Source organism: Perissodus microlepis, chromosome 3 (assembly GCF_051167445.1).
Source record: "Perissodus microlepis isolate ML-2025 ecotype Zambia chromosome 3, ASM5116744v1, whole genome shotgun sequence".
In the NCBI taxonomy this organism is placed as follows: domain Eukaryota; kingdom Metazoa; phylum Chordata; class Actinopteri; order Cichliformes; family Cichlidae; genus Perissodus; species Perissodus microlepis.
The window spans coordinates 29495518-29514760 of record NC_140463.1 but is presented as its reverse complement, the minus strand read 5'-3'; the positions used below and the strand labels follow the sequence as shown (position 1 = coordinate 29514760).

Sequence of the window (19243 nt, the reverse complement as noted above, 5' to 3'; positions counted from 1 at the left end):
GACACAAACACGGAAGCAAGATATATAATTAGGATTATTTATAATAAACATTAATAAATCATTGCAATTTCTTTAACCATACAGAATGACTAAATTCTTCAGGACAATGTCACATCAATGCACTGAACTCACTATGTTATCCCTCTAACAGAGCCTCCACATGTTCTCACTGTAATTTCCCCCTTGTGAATGAATTTATGCTTGCACTAATTCGAATGTTAGGGGGAAAATCAAACGCATTTTACTCGCAGTACTCAAGCTGACTTACCTTTGTTTGAATGACGACGTACTCACAAATCTTGTACCCAATCTTTGGTGAATTGGATGTGTCCCTCCAGAGATTTATAACTGCGAAACTGGTTCACCTTGTACACCTCCACAGACAAGGTACAAAATTATATCAGGCTACGTCAATAGCGGTAGGTCTTCAGGGTGCAGCGGTAGAAGTTTGCTAGCAGTCTCTGGGGTAATTGGGCCTGACGTAGTTTCCTGTGGAAGTACAGCCTTTGTTGTACTTTCCCTACCTGGTGGGAGATGTTTGTGGACCAGGTAAGGTCGGCCGAGATGTGGACTCCGAGGAACTTAAAGCTTTCTACCCTTTCTACCTCCTCCCCATCAATGTAGAGGGTAGAGTGCTCAGATCACTTTGTTCTTCTGAAGTCAATTACCATCTCCTCTGTTTTGGCTGTGTTCAGATGCAGGTTGTTGTCGTCACACCATTGCTTCAGATGCTGAACCTCCTCTCTGTAGGCTGAATCATCGTTGTTGTCGATCAGTCCTATGATGGTGGTGTCATAAGCAAATTTTATAATGGTGTTACTGGTGTGGATTGGTGAACAGTCATGGGTGAAAAGTGAGTATAAGAGGGGACTGAGGACACATCCCTGTGGGACACCTACATTCAGAATGAGGGTGGAGGAGGTGTGCTCTCCCATTCTGACATTCTGGGGTCTGTTGCTCAGCAAGTCCAATATCCAGCTGCACAGTGAGCTGCTGAGTCCTAAGTTGCTTAGTTTAGTAATGAGTTTGTGGGGTTGAACTGTATTGAAGGCAGAGCTGAAGTCCACGAACAGCATTCTCACATAGGTATTACTACTGTCCAGGTACAGTGGCTTGCAAAAGTATTCGGCCCCCTTGAACCTTTCCACATTTTGTCACATTACAGCCACAAACATGAATCAATTTTATTGGAATTCCACGTGAAAGACCAATACAAAGTGGTGTACATGTGAGAAGTGGAACGAAAATCATACATGATTCCAAACATTTTTTACAAATAAATAACTGGAAAGTGGGGTGTGCGTAATTATTCAGTCCCCTGAGTCAATACTTTGTAGAACCACCTTTTGCTGCAATTACAGCTGCCAGTCTTTTAGGGTATGTCTCTACCAGCTTTGCACATCTAGAGACTGAAATTCTTGCCCATTCTTCTTTGCAAAACAGCTCCAGCTCAGTCAGATTAGATGGACAGCGTTTGTGAACAGCAGTTTTCAGATCTTGCCACAGATTCTCGATTGGATTTAGATCTGGACTTTGACTGGGCCATTCTAACACATGGATATGTTTTGTTTTAAACCATTCCATTGTTGCCCTGGCTTTATGTTTAGGGTCGTTGTCCTGCTGGAAGGTGAAACTCCGCCCCAGTCTCAAGTCTTTTGCAGACTCTAAGAGGTTTTCTTCCAAGATTGCCCTGTATTTGGCTCCATCCATCTTCCTATCAACTCTGACCAGCTTCCCTGTCCCTGCTGAAGAGAAGCACCCCCAGAGCATGATGCTGCCACACCATATTTGACAGAGGGGATGGTGTGTTCAGAGTGATGTGCAGTGTTAGTTTTCCGCCACACATAGCATTTTGCATTTTGTCCAAAAAGTTCCATTTTGGTCTCATCTGACCAGAGCACCTTCTTCCACATGTTTGCTGTGTCCCCCACATGGCTTGTGGCAAACTGCAAATGGGACTTCTTATGTTTTTCTGTTAACAATGGCTTTCTTCTTGCCACTCTTCCATAAAGGCCAACTTTGTGCAGTGCACGACTAATAGTTGTCATATGGACAGATTCCCCCACCTGAGCTGTAGATCTCTGCAGCTCATCCAGAGTCACCATGGGCCTCTTGGCTGCATTACTGATCAGTGCTCTTCTTGTTCGGCCTGTGAGTTTAGGTGGTAGGTTTACAGTTGTGCCATACTCCTTCCATTTCTGAATGATCGCTTGAACAGTGCTCCGTGGGATGTTCAAGGCTTGGGAAATCTTTTTGTAGCCTAAGCCTGCTTTAAATTTCTCAATAACTTTATCCCTGACCTGTCTGGTGTGTTCTTTGGACTTCATGGTGTTGTTGCTCCCAATATTCTCTTAGACAACCTCTGAGGCCGTCACAGAGCAGCTGTATTTGTACTGACATTAGATTACACACAGATGTACTCTATTTAGTCATTAGCACTCATCAGGCAATGTCTATGGACAACTGACTGCGCTCAGACCAAAGGGGGCTGAATAATTACGCACACCCCACTTTGCAGTTATTTATTTGTAAAAAATGTTTGGAATCATGTGTGATTTTCGTTCCATATCTCACATGTACACCACTTTGTATTGGTCTTTCACGTGGAATTCCAATAAAATTGATTCATGTTTGTGGTTGTAATGTGACAAAATGTGGAAAAGTTCAAGGGGGCCGAATACTTTTGCAAGCCACTGTATGTGAGGGCTGTGTGAAGAGCTGTTATTATGACGTCCTCTGTTGATCTGTTTGCCCTGTATGCAAACTGGTATGAATCGAGGTCTGCAGGGATGGCAGCTTTAATGTGCAACATGATGAGTTGCTCAAAACATTTGACAATTATGGGTGTTAAAGCAACTGGACGATAGTCATTCAAACAGCTCACTGTGTTCTTCTTGGACACTGGAACGATGGTGGCTGACTTAGTTGGTCTCTACCGGCTACACTGTCAGGACCAGCTGCTTTCCTCGCGTTGACTCTCCACAGTGTGGCTCTGACCTGATGCTGCTCCAGCTGGATGGGGGCGTCGTCCCTCTCTGTAACAGCAGGATGGGTGATGGTGTCCCTATTTTCTTGGTCAAAGCAGGCGAAGAACAGGTTTAGGGTGTCAGGTAAGGTGATGCTCTTAGTAGGGCTCTCACCTCACTGTTGAGCCATGGCTTCTGGTTCGGGAACACTTTAACAGTCTTTGTTGTTGTTACACTCTCAGTACAGAGTGTAAGAGAGTACGGCAGATGTGTGGCCCTCCAAGTCTGATCCTTCTGCAAATACACTCCAATTCGTGTCATCAAAACAGTCTTGTAGGGCCGTAGTGGCAGTCCACACTCGTACTGTTTTTACAGATAGTTTTTGCCTTTGAATTAGAGGTCTATAAGCAGGGATCAGGGACAGAGAGAGATGATCAGAGAGCCCGAGATGAGGCAGGTGGGTGGGCTTATAAGCATCTGGGATGTTGGTGTAGATCTGGTCTAGTCTGTTGTTTTCCCTCGTCGGAAAGCTCACGTGTTTAAAGAATCCAAGCAGGACAGATTTCAGGTTTGCGTGGTTAAAATCTCCTGCCACGATCACAGCGCAGTCCGGGTGCATTGTTAGCTGTTTATTAATGGAGCGCTGGAGTAGCTCCATGGCTGACTCAGCATTAGCTTGCGGCGGCACATAACTGCTATTATTGTGATCGCTGTGAGCAGTAATACAATGTACAAAAACTAAGTGTATATTACTGTACATCTGTCAAAGACTATCTAGTCAAAATGAACATCTAACAAAAAAAAGACTATTATCACGCAAGTGTCCAAATTATTTTAAATACATCAACATGCATTACAAAATTTAAAGATCAGTGTTACACTATTGGTTACTTGTGACTGATGGTTTGCTGATGGTTGACCTAAAGAATTAATATTTTGAACAATATTAGTCTGACTCTTAGTTTGTTCAGGCACTTTACACAGAAGTGTGTTTGGTTTTGCATTTCCTCTTTATAAAGGAAGTGCAAAACCAAACAACCCTTCCCTTTTGTAGAGCGGAAACCAGTCCAAATTAAGGCTGGACCGAAACTGCAAAGCATTTTGCTGACTGTGGAACTGGCAGGTTTTAACCACGAAGCATGAAATACCATGACCTTTATGCTTTCTCTGTTTTTTTTTGTCCATGGCAACAGGTTAGTTTATTAACTGGGGTGGTGTCTGTTGAACCCAGCAGAATAGACACGTTTCTCAAATGTAACTTTTATCCAGTGGATGAACTACCAGAAAGAAAAGCAAGTGTAGCCAAAGTAAAACCTTGGGAACTACTACGTTGTTTTTCATTATTGCATGGTGTAGATCAAGGGTGTCAAACTCAATTGCACAGGGGCCAAAACTCAAGGCACACTTTAGATCGCGGGCCAAACAAGATAAACATTTATTGAACACACTAAAACAATGTTTTTTAAACATAAATATGAATAAAAACAGACAGGAATATTATTCCAGAATAAATAAACTTAAAAAAATAAACTTTAACTTTAAATATTTTGCTCTCCATAAAAATATATCCTGTCAGAAATATGCAAGTTAGAAATATGAACATGCTGCCAAAACCCCAGAAAAAAATTTATGAAAGCATACACAAGGTTCGAGCCGCATGTGGACGGAGCAAAGTGCGCCGACTTTGTTCAACATTACTTGGCAACAGGGAAAGTGAGGCAGGTTGCACTGGTGCATTTGTCACAGCTTCACTTGAAATCCCTTCACCGCATCATACATGCAATGTCCATGAACTGACAGATTTCCTTGCTGTGCTCAAAAACTCTATTGAGAATTTTTATCCCAACTCAGCCAACGGACCTCTGTATGATTAGGAATGTCGGCAAACTCTGAATCTATTTCCCACATAAAAGACTGAAATTGACGGTGATTTAAACCTTTAGCTCAGATAAAATGTACGGTCTGCGTTACGGTGATAATTACATGCTCCATTTTTAGGACTTTACCACACAGCCTTTCCTGGTGTATGATGCAGTGATATGCTGTTAACTCACCTGTACAGTTCTCCTCCTGCATCTTTACTAGATCCTACATCCTGCACAACACCAGCGCTCCATCTGTTGTAAGTCCAACAAGTTTGTCCCAGGGCAGTTTCATGTCGATACGTTTTCAAAAATGTCTTTCCCTGTCGTTGTCCCGTGCATCGATTTAATTTCCAAGATTTCCTCTCCACGGATGAAGATGGTCAGCTGTGCAATGTCCATCATGTCTTTACTTTCATCCACAGCAAGAGAGTATGCGACAAAGTTTTTGCTTCTTTCACACAACTGCGTTCTTAAATCAGTGGCCATCTCACAAACCCGATCAGCAATCGTATTTCTGCTCAGGATCACATTTGCCAAAATCTGCGTTTTGTCTGGACACAAGACGTCGCACACCTTCATCATGCAGCTCTTCAGAGAGGTACCGGGCTGATTTGGCTGTCTCCTCTTCTACAATAAAACTTTCTTTCACAACAGCTTCACTTTGTGATTTTGCTCTGGTGAAAAAAGTCTGCTGAAATGTCAGATTCTTCTTTAGCTCTTCTACTTTCTGTAGTTTCTGCTCTGCATTTCAGTTTTTCAGCTTATGTTTTATCTCGTAGTGCCGTCTTAAATTAAATTCCTTGATTACAGCCACATTAACTCCACAAATAAGATAGTGGGTTTACCAGCAATGTCTGTAAACATATATTCAGCCTCCCGCCGCCGGTGCTGAAAGGCTCTGCTTTCAGAATCAACTTTCTCTCCACCATTGTGAGCCGCTAGCTTCGCAATAACAGAAGTTTGACTTGATTGACACGTGAATGATACCAGTTAGCCTAGCGTTCAGCAAGGAGGCTGCAGCGCTGCATAATGGGATCTGTAGTTCGTGTGTTATTAGCGCCCCATATCGCCGGGCCATGCATAACAATAATAGTACATCGATAAAAAATGATCTCTTGGGCCAGATATAAATGTACGCCGGGCCGGATGTGGCCTGCGGGCCTTGACTTTGACACATGTGGTGTAGATGATGAAGTTAAAATAGCTCCCTTTTATGTTTATTGTACAGAGCACAACTCCCGGCACATCATTTTCAGATCACCGCGGTCTTTCGCTACTCAGGTAAAACGTAATATATAAGTCACTTAGATTACCTAAAAATGTTACTGTTTGGCTTTTTCAGTGTTTTATTTGTTTGTGAGTAAATCAGTTTGGCTGAGATTAAAGTTATTAGATTAGATTAGATTAAATAAAACTTTATTAATCCCTCGGGTGGGTTCCTCCTTAGTTTTCACACAGCTGAAACGAAGAAAACTGAATAAACACTAGTGTGAGATGGTCAAGAATTTACTCCAGTGCCCTGTTATATTTTAGATAGCAAGGAGCAGACGGCTGAGTTTATTAAACTCCACCGAGACAGCTGTGACGCAAATCTGAAGGCTAGACCATCCAATTTCACAGCCGTTTACTTCCGGCCTACCCGACCTTGTAAGGACCCGTCCCACATAGACCGCAAAGGCCGGGTCCTCAGGAGGATGCAGCCTATGGTTTTGGGCACGCCATCTTTGTAGCTCTGATGTGTGCATCAGTGTAATCGGTATACCAGGAAATTGTGCATTGACAAAATTTCTTGTTTGATTGGAATGCAAAGTGCGTTTAAATGCGTTATTTTTTTTTTTCAAATTAATTAATTGCAATTAACAAGGAACTGACCTGCCAGCCCATTGTTCCTTCATTGGTGGTAGTTTCAGTCATTATGCAAATGCACTGTTTATAAGGGTTGGGGAAACCTGCAGTCAGCTGAGACTGAAGAAGTCACTTGGATGCGTGACGAAAAGTTTCTCCCACTAAAAATGCTACATCCAAATGAACAGAATCAACTTTTTGGGATTTACTTACTTGGATGATTGAGCATGCATCAAGATGTTTGCATAATGCGACCAAAATTCAATTAAAATTATACAGTTTCTATTTGAATGTTGATCACCCACCTCCTCTAATTTTTCTTTGTACTAAAAAGGACCAGACAAGCATACAGTAAATCTTATGAAGATGTAAGATACAAATATCAATCAAATAAAAGATTAAAAACTGCATAATTGTGTGACATGCCTTTAGTGTGTATGTATGTATGTACATGTCATATTTCTTCATATTTCATATACTTCATATATAAGCAGCTTATGTTGGCATAATTCTTACAGCTTTCAGAACTAGATTATGATAAGATATCCTTTAACACTGAAGAAATAAACTCGTGCTTGCATTAAATATAATTGCTTGTAGTATGAAAAGTGCATTATCTTCTTGTAAGAGAAACCTACCACATAGGTACCCAACAGTGTTTTGTGTGCAAAACTTTCTTAAATATTTAGTGTAAACTATGATAAAGTTTCTGGGTCCTTTACAAATGTAACTTTTGCACACACTTCCAGTTACTATATAAATCTTTATGTAGTTAGAAATATAACTTTAATATTGTTCTTTTTGGACCTTCATTTTTCCACAGTAGAAAATACTTTTCCCTTAATCTCCTTTGAATGTGATGAGGTAGTCGGGGTATGCTTGGTTGTCATGGAACACAATATACATGGTAGGGTTATCAATTTTGTCCACTGCGCTATCGAAGCGGTTGTGAGGCTGCTGGCTGTTTCGGAGTGGAAGCACCTTCATGGTAGCTTGGCCCTGAGTGAAGACGCCTGTGAGGACTCGGGTGACGAACATTAACCGAGAACCATCAGCAGCTGGCTTGGAGTAGGTGGGCTGGGCTGAGTAGCTGGCGTTTACAGCAAAGTAGGTCCCGTGACCGTATACGGTTGCTGAGTGTAGGAAGAAAAAAAAAGGAAATTAGTAATAGGTTATCATAGATAAAACATGGTGACTTCCAACATATATTACGTAAGTATTGTAAGTCTTGCATTTAATATCCTAAGAGTCCTGTTTGTGTCTATAAATGATGGTTAAATACAACCACATTCAAGACTATAAAATACTTGAAGCAGTCTGCAAAGTTTCAGTCTGTCACCACATAACGGTGCACCAATATAGACACAATGTCAGAGTGATCAGAGCTGTAAAGACTTACATGTATATGTAAAACCCTGGTGTATAGGAGGTAATAATTTCTTAGACAAAGTCAACACTAGTGATTTGTTTGGAAGCAACAGAAAAATGTTGTCTTGTTCAGTAACAATTATCACCGTTTTGCCCAGCAAAACTCCTGTTGAATCCAGTTGTCATGATGGAGTGGCAGTTTTCCTGAGTCGTCCCGTGGTACAGAGGTTTCTCCGCTGCTCCTCCCTCGTGTGCGTTCTTATCAGAAATGTGCTTCTCCTGGGCTTCATAGGCGCGCCGCAGGTGAACGTTCTGCAAACGCTCAATCTGACAAGAGAGACCGAAACCAAATGATCAAAGAGATGCCAAACAAAGCAGTGTGGATATTAATTACACCTGATGGCTTAGTTCATGTCTTTATGGTGGTAACCATAAACTGAGGCATGTGTTTCAGGTATGAGAAGTTTAGATTACAGCAGTGAATAATTAATGACTTTCTTACTGCAAAACTGAAAACTTTAGAAACTTAAAAATTAAAATAAAAAAAACACTTTACAAACATGATATTTCTCAGGTAGGGTTTGGAGTTTGAATTTTTCATAGCATTTCTGAGCAAATACATTGACATCGGTTCAATGGACCACAGAGATATGGTGGCCAGAAACTGCAAATATCCAAAATAGACAGACAGATTGATTGATAAAATAAAATAAAATGTATTTATTTTTTTAATGTGGCAATTAATTTGTTGATACAATGTGACTGATTTCTGATTTCTTTAATTTCCTGTATTTCTCTTTTTTCATTTTGATTTTAATATATAAATTTACTAAATAAATTAATTAAATTCAATCATGTTTTACATGTGGACACAAAAGGATCAAAATCACTTTTATTGTTTTTATGTGCAGGTACACTGGTACAGACCCTGCGAGTTAAATTCTTGTGTGCAAGCTTCACAAGCAACAGAGGTGTGCAAAATACAATAACACAAGAACAAAGAGAATTATAAGAATGGGAATCTGAGAATTATAAGAATAAATATATGTGCAAATATAAGAATGTATGCGCATTACTCAATATGTATACCAAATATGTATATATACATATATGTGTGTGTGTCTGTGTGTGTATACATATATATAAAATTAAATAAAGTAAAATATACAAAATTTACAGAGGTTAGCAGGAGAGCAGGTATGTGATGATGCTGCAGTTGCCCCGGGTTACAGGACATTCTTTCTTCATATAGGAAAAAGAAATTCCAATGGAAAAATATTTTTTACATTTTTTAGATTAAAAAAAAAGAAATACCTTTTTGTTACACCTTTTATATTACCAAAATATGTAATTAATGACCACATGCACTGCTGATACAAAGTCTGGTGCACTTAATACAATCCCTGAATGTTAACATGTATCATGATAGCTGACCAGTTAAGCAGACCACATTACAGTCAGTAATGCTCACCAGTTTGTACTGTAACCCCACAATCAACTTTTATAGCTTGTATGCATGTACTTGTGTATGTATGTACTTGTACTTGTGCAGGAAAAGCCACCCACCTTCATCACAGTTTTGGGGACAGTTCGTTTGAAAGCCTCCTTCACTGTGTGATACTCTGCAGAAGAAGTCTCCAGAGAAACCACCTTCATAGTCTCATTGGCAGCCATGGGGTCCCAGTAAAGAGGGAAAGTAAAGTCTGAAAAAGACAACATGTTTGTTATATTTTATTAAGTCAGGTAACGACGCAACAAATGTAGTATACACAAGAGAAGACACAGAAGCAACTGATTTTTTTTTTTTTTTTTTGTAGGATAGCGCATGAAAAAAACAAAAACATAACTTGTAAGTGTAGGCTTAGACACAGAGTTTTGGCTTCTGTGGGACACTTAAGTATTTCTCTAACTGTGTATTCTTGTTTGTCCTTGTTTTTTTCTCCTGTTCCAAAGTTTTTTCGGTTCATTCTGTGTTTTGGTTTTGGCATTGGACTTAGCTTAGCTCCTTAGTCTTTTGAATTTCCTGTTTTCCATTACTTTAGTGCTTGCTTTCTTTAACTGATGATAAGTTTGTTAAAGCCCTTTTCTATTCCGATTCTGTTCCTTCAGCTGTGTCTCTATGTTTATCTTCTGTCTCTCTGTCACACTTTCATGTTGTGAGTCTGTCATCTCTTACTTCCTGTTTTACTTTGGTGGTCTTTCATCTCTTGCGCTTCGTGTCCAGTTCTTTCCTCTGTCTCATCAATCTTCAATTGCCCTTTGTTGCGTTCTCTCTCAGCTCTTTTCCTCTGTGCCTTGTGTTTTCTGAGAAGTTGAAAAAGTATTTTTTCCTCCTCTGTTTTGTATTTTTAAGAGCTTAGCAATAAAGCTGTCATTGACTTTTACACATTGCATAGATGTTTTAAAATTGGGATTTGGTTCAATCCAGCCACATATCAGTCTTAACACTGTTTGCTATATTGGTGCCCTTCTGACACCAATCTAACACTCCTTTGCAATGCAATTTGAAATCAGCAGATAAGGAGAGACTTTAATATTTTTAATATTGAAATTTCGACATTTCCTGTTTCAAAACTATTTACTGTTACTGTCGTTCCTCATAGTGACTTTTGCAACAATTTTTACTACAAGTACATTTTTTAAATAGTTTTTTAGTATAATTATTTCTTTCAAAACCTTAACATTTGTTTATTTAAGTTTGTATTACTCTCAAGCATCAAACTCCAGTATCAGTCGGGCTCATTTTTGTAACATTTCTGAGAACTATCTACTCACCTGGAAGATTCTCAAGTCGTTTCAGCTTTGTCGTCTGCCTGCTCAGTGGTCGTGTGGCCACCATTGCCTGTACATCAACCTCCCATATAAGTCCCTGTGCATCTGTTATTCCTTCTGTTAATTCGTTTTTTTCCAATTGGTGATTAGCTGATTTGGGAAGTCTGTCCCAGTTACCATTATTTGCCAGGATGCACCAAACCACTTTGTTGTAAACATCCTCCTCCTCCCTCACTCTCACCTCTCTAGTGAGGGTCATGTACTGACACTGACTCATTTTCTGCATCACCCAGGTGACCCCGTCTTTTAGCCCGCTCACTGTTAGGGCGCCAGACTGATCAGTTTGCATGAATAGACCTTCAGACTCCACCAGATCTTTCAGCTCCATCATGTCATCCTGGTTGAGGAGTTCCAGTTCCTCCTTTGAGAAGGTTTTACTGGAGCACTGCGTCTGATATTGATGCTTCAACTTTTCCATGGCATCGTCAATGTCTGTTTTGGAAAGACCCAGGAACGTGAAGACAGACTGCTGACTTGTAGAGCTGATTTGGAGACTGCTGAGGTATGCACTCACAGTAGGAGCAGACTGTTGTTGCTGTTGTTGTTCTTGAAATGACACTGGAAGGTGGATCAAACAAATCAGTAAAATAATTTTTAATCTGCTTTTATTTTAAAATTCACTACACTAAATAACCAGACAAGATGGCAGTTTGTGAATATTTCTGTCACCTCTGTTGATGACAGCTGGGGAATACATCTGCATCGCTTCCTCTTTAAAAGCCAAGAAGACATCAATCCTAATCAAGACAAGGCGGATGTCGGTGAGGCTGTTCATTGATGATGTAGAAGACTTGATCCCTTGAAGAATAGTTCCTGCCACAACAGCAGGGTCCAACTCGCCAGCACCTGGAAAAACACCACTTGCATTTAGGTGTGTGTGTGTGTGTGTGTGTGTGTGTGTGGCACAACAAATTCTTAGAATGCCAAAAAAAATACTTACCAGCACAAATGGCCGGAATTGCCACAGAGCTGTATTTATACCATTCACAATAGCAAATGATATCACACACAAGTTGTTCAATAAGGGCTTCATCTCTTTGTCCACATACATGAAAAATAGCTTTACAGGGGAAGTTTCCAGACTGGGTCACATAAATTTCTCCTCGGTTCACTTTTGCTGCACAGAAAGTGACACAGGAAGCATGAGTGAGAGTCAGATAAGTAAGATAAGAAGATAAATAGCTGCTTCTCTTTTTCTCACCTGCTTTCAGTTTAGCTTCCACCTGTGGTCCAGCTACAGTTAAGATGTCTTTGCATACCCCATCTTAGAAGGAGAAGAAAAAGAATAAAAAATTAATGAATACATAAATCTGGACCTAGTAACAACCTTAGATGTATTTTTACATTAGTTTCATTGCAATCCATCAAATAGCTGTGGACAAATCTCAATCAATTTCAACTACTCTAAGACAGATGCATGCAGTGTAATATCAGACATTCTACCCATTTGATTTCTTAGTTTTGATTCCTCTGACAGTGACTCAAGCCACATGATCTGTTTCTATTTCACAATCAATCCACAAGTATTTATAGAAAATGCTGCTGAATTTGCCTGATCTGCACTTGTACAAAAAATGTGAAACTACAACCATGATAGGTACGAAATATAAAATACAAAATGTAAAATAGTAGTTAGTTTTGCAGCCACATGCACATTAAATGTAAAGTATAAGTAACTGACTAATTACTTACATTGTGGGACCATGACTATTTGTGCTCATTTTTGCCAGTTCATAAGTATATGCCAAATGAAAACTTCAGTCTTCAAAGATTACATTCAAATATACATCCCCATTTCTGAGCAAATATTCATAAATAGCTGTCTGCCTTTGCCATCCATAGAGAGCTATGCTACCATTGTGGTTAAAAATAACTTTACAGTTACAGCATGAACATCCTGCTCACTACGCCTTCCTGCCTTTGTGTTTCACCTACCAAGGTTAAAATTTTGGAAGTCTGTTGTGTTCACCACAGCATCTGTAGTCTCATTAGTGATGTCACCAAACACCACATGTAGTTTAACCCGTCTTCCCAGTATCATGACAATGTCATCTAGGTCACTGGTGAGGGACCTGAAGATTGCTGAGATGAAGAACACCACACATTAGATTTTGTCTGAAATTTATTCTGATACTGAGGGTGCTGATGAAGATGGTAAAATATGACACTGGCTGAATGCTTTTTGTCTGCTCACTATGCATTAATGTCACATAATGAAGACAGCCTGAGTAGTGCTTGTTTACCTTGGCCTCCCTGGTTCATATTTAAGCTGAGCTGTTTGTAGACATCATGGTAGCACTGTAGATAAAAACACAGAATAACACGATAAAGAATTGATGCATGGTCAGAACAGCCCTGTTTTTGTTTTTAAAAGTGCTTTATAAATTAAGTGATATAGTATGATATGCATGTTACATATCAGATCAGGACATATTGATTGACACTGACCGCCTCAGAATCAGGGTAGCCAGGTTTAATCACAATGTGGATGTTTGTAAGAGAGCCAGAGGATGCAGATAATCCAAACTGGTGAATGATGTCAGTCAACACTTGAATGGCTTCTCTCAGCGGGTATTGTAAAACAATTCCTGGCCCAATGATTGGAATGGCCACTGAACCCAAATTCAGCTGTGCACAAAGCTCCAGACTCTTCTTCAGACCGTTACCAAGAGCCTGCAAATCAAAAGTTACATATTTTTAAACTATGTTACAGTTAGATTTCATTCTATAAATCCTTGCTTGGAGTTTGTGCCATATAACATCAAGTTATTCCAAACTTTCAACTTTATACAGAAATGGTACTTTATTTAATTTCATGAAACTTTACCAATCCCAAAGGAAATTCATTCATGTACTTCTAAAGGTAAATGAATTTGATCTTTTCCATCACTATAAGTATTATGAAAGTCCTTAATTTTACCTGAACACTCTTTCCTCTTACTCCGTCCCAAGGCAAGCACTCAATGAAGAAAATCTTGGAGCAGCCCAGAGATGGAGGAGCATCAACCAGCTGAACATCACCAGGGGCGAGGGCACAACTGGCTAAGACTGAATCAAACGTTAACTTTAATATATTCCCAGCTTTGGCCAACAAACTGTTGCCAATATTTGTAGAAGTCAGCTGCTTGTTGAGCATGGGGACCACCAGAATATTTGCCTGCAGAATTAATATTGAATAACATGAATGCTGATATTTTATTTTGGGATTATGGGAAATAGAATTGAATGGAAATAATCAAACCTGTTCATTTTCTAAACTGCTGAGTTTGATCTTCAGGTTTGTTCTGTTGATTGCAGAGTTTCCAATTGTGCTGTACATGCTGCTGCTGTAGCTGAGAGATCTAGGTGTATCACTGAGTCGGCTGGTGTTTCGTGGTCTTTGCACATTTGGGGTGGCTGCAGTTTGCTTATCTCGGATAATGACGTGACAGGAGCTCTCTATCAGCTCTTTAGTCACTTTACCCTCTTCCTGGAAGTACTGCTGAGCCCCTGGTCCATTTAAAGTCAAAGTGTCTACTATCAGACTGTCTAGAGTTGATGTTAGGGCCTCCTTGGCCTCTTGAACATGACATCGAGGACCAGACACAAACACACAAGGATTTGGAAAATGTGAGGCTTGTAAGGTCACCTTGGTCTGCTTCATGCCAATCAAGTCTAAGATTTTATCAAAACAGTAGACAGTGTCATGATGAAGCAGATTGATGGTTTCTTGAGTTGAAACTTGATTCAACTGGAAGTCATGAAGAACTTCATTGAGCTTGGCCACATTTTCACTGTAGCCTACCAGTCGGACTTTGGTTGTTGAGGTTCCCCTGGCGCCTGGCATGTAGCTGATGTCCACTCTGAACTCTCTACTGTTTGCCTCGTTCTTGGCTTTCGTCAGAATTTCTTTCAACCTGTTGAGATCTATTGCACCCTGCAGCTGTACAGTGGCCACTTTAAAGTCTCTCATTACTGCTGCCTCGGCCTCATTTAGAGCATCAGAGGACAAACTAGACAGAACCAGATCTGAACCCACCTCAAAGAAAACAGGGTTTCTGAGGCTCTGCTGGAAGCGAGTTTGGTATTTTGAAATGGCATCACTGGTCTTCATAAAGATAAGCAGAGCTGTAGGGAACTTAACGCTCTTCTCCTTTATGTTCTTAATCAGTTCAAACAGTTTTGCAGCTCCTGACTGCACCTCTTTGTCAGGGCCCTCCAAAGTGATCATGGCACTACCTCTGATGATTGTAACCTCTGGACAATTAGCACGCATTTCTCGATTGAACTCTTCTTCTATGAGCTTGAAGTTCTTCTCCACAATTGGCACTTCCTTTTTGGTGGGCAGGCTTTTTTCCAGAATTGCAATCTTCTCCTTCATGGCATCAACCTCTCCCACAACCACAGCATAGCCACTCTCTGTGTAAACTTTGATATCATCTGTCTTAAAGGCCGAGTCCTGCAGTACCATTTTCACCTGTTTTGGCTCAAGCACATGATAGCAGTTGTAGGTCTCGGTGAGCTGGACGAAGACCTGATCCACCTGATACTCCCATTTCTCTGCAGCACCACCAAAACCTCCTCCTGGACCCTTGTCAACCTCCCCTCTAACCAAAACCTCCTCTTCATCTAAATTTAGCTCCACTGTGCAGCCGATTGACGACAGTTGTTTTTCAAAAAATTTGTATGCTTTACAGTTGTCTCTCAGGAAAAACAGCAGGAAAACATCTATTCTGAAAGTCTTCTCAAGACCCTTTATGTTTGGGTTTGTTGAGGTCTAAAAGACGGAAAGAAATCAAACAAATCTGTGAGTTTATGCTATAAGATATGCTACTTATTGTGTACGTATTGTGTATTGTGTACCACATAGGCCTGGGCAGTAAGTCAAAAATGAATCATAACCCTCTTTCAAAACCTCTAATTGACGTTATCTTTGCCATGTATTTTATTTCTTTTCTCTTTACACTTATTAATACTTCACCCATTATGTACTATCTCTGCTATGTCCAGTCTGTGGCATCCATGACAACCATCATAGAGGAAACTTGAAACACCGAGCCCAATGCCAAATAAAAATACCATATCCGTTGTTTGGACAAATTTGACTTTAGTAAACACAACATCAATGAAAAAGAAGAAAACTATGAGAAAATACCAAAAATATCTCAGCTTTAGTGGTTCAGCATATTTACAGCACAAACCTAGTTTGTGTGTCATTGCGTTCAGTTAATCATAATTTTTATTTAACGTCATATCGCACAGCCCTAGCACCTCAACATCCATCCAACATCCAAACACCATTTTAATCACCACCTCTTAAGAGAAAAAAGACATGTATAAGTATCTGTTTCCTAAATAAACTCGTTTCACAAAAATCTGGATTTCACAGCAGTTGCCAGTGGTACAGATTCATACAGTCCTATGTAGATAAAAACATATTGACATTAACATTTCTGTTAATATGTTTTTGTTTTTGTTTGTTATGTCTGACTATGACACTGTCTTATAACAGAAATACACCACAACCTTGTTTCTAAAACAATTAGGCTATTGTGTACAATGTAAATGAAAGCAGAATGAAATAATTTGTGAATCATTTAAAACATGATGTTTTTATCTGTGTGCTAGTTTAGTGGCCAGACTGCTTCGAGCTGATAGGAAAGAAAAAGTAACTCAAATGACAACTCATTACAATCAAAAACTAACAGCAAAGATTTAAAGCAGTACTGAAGTCTTACTTGGTACTATCAAGGTGAAAGTAAAGTGTCCCATGAGCGTATCACCATCTTGCCTGTTGTCACCCATGTTTTGAAAAGCATTATCTTTGATGGTATGGAGGTGGAGTGACATACATGGCATGGGTTACTTACTTGTCTACAAAGGCTTTAATGCAAAAGCATGCTGTGCTATCCACATGATGTATTTTTCAGGGAAGGGCTTCCTTATTTAAACAACACTAAACTACACTTATATTTTAAACTTTGTATCAAAAGCGAGACTCATAAGTTAAAGAAGCCTGAGAACTGTCCGCCACTGAAAACATCTGAGGCATAATAATAATGATGAATAACAAAGATGGCACAGCAAAAGTGGAGCAAACATATACTTCCATAACTAAAGTGGCTGGTGTGTCCATTGCCCAAATGTTGTAAGAAGAGGAAGTGATACAACACTGACATTCTTCTAAAACAACAAACACATTCTGTAAATTTGTCCCTGACATCAAATTTAATGATCGTGTAGTTTTTAAAAGAGAGAGTTTTACGATTTAGAATATATTCTTTGCAGTACTTGCAATGTGTTTTAAATATTTTAAAATCATCTGTTTTTGTCAATATTGTCCTCAGCGGTCCAACTTTCCCTGGAGGCTAACTCCTCTAAAACTGGTTTCGCAACATTATTCGGCTCTGACACTCAGTTTTTACTGTAACCAAAAGTCATGTTTGAAAGGGCAGTAAACTGTACCAGTGGTTGGCTTGGCGATGGCTGGTCAGAGGTCTGTTGCGAATTTGTCCGGCTCACGGTCAGCCGCACTTCTCCACTCGGAAGAGTGATGGTGTGAAACTTCCTCTGCAAAACTCTCTCTTGATCTAAAGCCACCATAAACAGAGTCACTGAAACAGCCTGCAATTAAACACAAATCCCAAAAAAAATATTTTACAAATAATCGACTGTCCTACCTTCTTTTTCCTTGAAACAGATTTTATAAACGCTTCCTCCGAGTTTTTCTACATTTCCGCAGTCGCCACCCCCGGAGTCTCGCCTTTTCTTAAAGTATCTCCTCACTTTCTCCTTCTCTCTGTCTGTAAAGTCAGTGGCTTCAAAAAACAGTGGATACGGATATTCATCCATTTTATCTGCAATTCTACACTAACATGAGAACTTTCAGCCCGTCTAAAACTTGGTTGTGCCGCTCTGTGAGTGCCTGTTTTTGTTTCACTTTCACTTTTCAAGTATCACATCCTCATACTTAAACTCGTACACCCAGCAATGCAAAAAGTCCGCATTTAATTTTCAGGGGCTTTTCTCGGCTCACCTACCTACTATGCAGGTACTTTACAAGGTGTTTCAGCTGTCAGAGTATAACTCTAAATCATATTTATGTCTTAACATGGTTTTGAGAAAGACATTTTACCAGTAATTATGTGAGCTCTGTCATTAACTCAAGCTTTAAAACATCAAAGAGAATTCTACAGATATGACTTTTACTAAGAAGGAGGTAAATAAGCTCAGGATATTTGTGGCAGTGACTGATTCATGTGATGAGGTCCTTTATGGCCATATGTCATGCAGTGAACAATAGCATACATTACATTGATTCTTTAAACAAGGGTGTAGGAGCCATTTTTGGGTTAATACCTTATGTGGCCGCTAGAGGTCACCTTTTTCTGTTTTGTTCATGTAAAGGTATTTAAGGTAGACGCACGTAGTCGGCGTCAGATGTGTCATTAATTGTAAGAAGGCAAACGGTTTGAGACCGCTGCGCTGTTATGTTAAGGTGATATGGGAATAAAGACCAAAAAGGACAAGATAAGAACTGCTGGAGTTATTGGACTGTTTACTTAATTCATACATACCAGTGACATCGCGTCACCCCCGTTAACGACCACCTCAGTGGCTTCAAGCGTAGGCTTAGCCTCTACAATTAGAGAAGTGGCATCAGTTTGTTAAGATCAAATTGCTGAACAAATTATATAAATATGTTAGATTTTTCATTCTCAAAGAGTTTATTTTAAGAGCAAACAGTATATGTAAAAATTCACAGGGCAAAAAAAGCATTGTTGATTTAATACATTTTAAAAACACTTTTAAATTTTCATAAAGCTACAGCTACTAAACAAACTCCAAATCCTTTATTATTCACTGCTGAGGAAATTAAACATCTTTCACTTTAGTGTGAAACACTACAGTTACTTTTGTGCTCTTATAAGTCATCAGTTACAGATTTGTCTTGTTCTTCCACATTCTCACATGTAGTATCAAGTGATAATCTACAAATATCTAAAGCTCAGAATCCAAACTTTAGAGTTCAATTGAAGTTAGCTTAGTTTATTATTCATTAACAAATAATGACATGGTTTTTCAACATATGGTTTGATTAACATTGTTGAAATGCTCATATTTTAGGTGTAAATTGACAGAAAGACCAGAGACCTGACATAAATTATACTTTGAACTGTCTCGACATCAACAGTGATCTGTGCCTCTTTAAATATGTCCTTCCCATTCAAAGGTGCTTCAGCAGCCCCGCCTACAAGGGCTGGGAAAATCCAGACTGCGCTGTGGCAGAAGTAGTAACACAAAGTTACACTTGGCCTGTCTTGAGCAGCCAGTTTTCTTTAAATTTAAGTTCAGGAATTTAAGCACAGAGACTTTTGAAGATGGATT

General features: G+C 39.5%; 1 protein-coding gene across 3 annotated transcripts; it reads right to left on the bottom strand.

Moving 5' to 3' along the window:
• Positions 1–7086: 7086 nt before the first annotated feature.
• LOC146391040 (protein mono-ADP-ribosyltransferase PARP14-like) lies at positions 7087–19120 on the bottom strand. 3 transcript variants are annotated; one of them, XM_084923930.1, is made up of 14 exons: positions 17536–19120; positions 17321–17445; positions 14118–15632; positions 13797–14033; positions 13325–13549; positions 13120–13174; positions 12812–12958; positions 12078–12140; positions 11817–11993; positions 11546–11722; positions 10820–11434; positions 9611–9747; positions 8191–8371; positions 7087–7809 (listed from the first exon to the last, which is right to left on the bottom strand). In XM_084923930.1, the coding sequence occupies exons 1-14, from the start codon at positions 17705–17707 to the stop codon at positions 7517–7519; spliced, it is 4119 nt and encodes a 1372-aa protein (XP_084780056.1). In that variant the 5' UTR covers positions 17708–19120; the 3' UTR covers positions 7087–7516. The 3 variants fall into 3 exon arrangements, 2 of the variants coding, with proteins under 2 accessions (XP_084780056.1, XP_084780057.1); XM_084923931.1 differs by having other exon boundaries at positions 17321–17658; positions 18433–19120; XR_014799877.1 differs by lacking the exons at positions 7087–7809; positions 8191–8371 and adding an exon at positions 10221–10348 and having other exon boundaries at positions 9647–9747.
• Positions 19121–19243: the final 123 nt, after the last annotated feature.

What these genes read in the sequence shown, in the direction of transcription:
- LOC146391040 (XM_084923930.1), bottom strand. Translation starts at nt 17,707, where the DNA reads ATGGATGAATATCCGTATCCACTGTTTTTTGAAGCCACTGACTTTACA. An exon ending in GGAAGCTAAACTGAAAGCAG is followed by an intron (nt 11,994 to 12,077) that starts GTGAGAAAAAGA and finishes CTTTCTGTGCAG; the next exon opens with CAAAAGTGAACCGAGGAGAA. An exon ending in CCCAGCTGTCATCAACAGAG is followed by an intron (nt 11,435 to 11,545) that starts GTGACAGAAATA and finishes TCCACCTTCCAG; the next exon opens with TGTCATTTCAAGAACAACAA.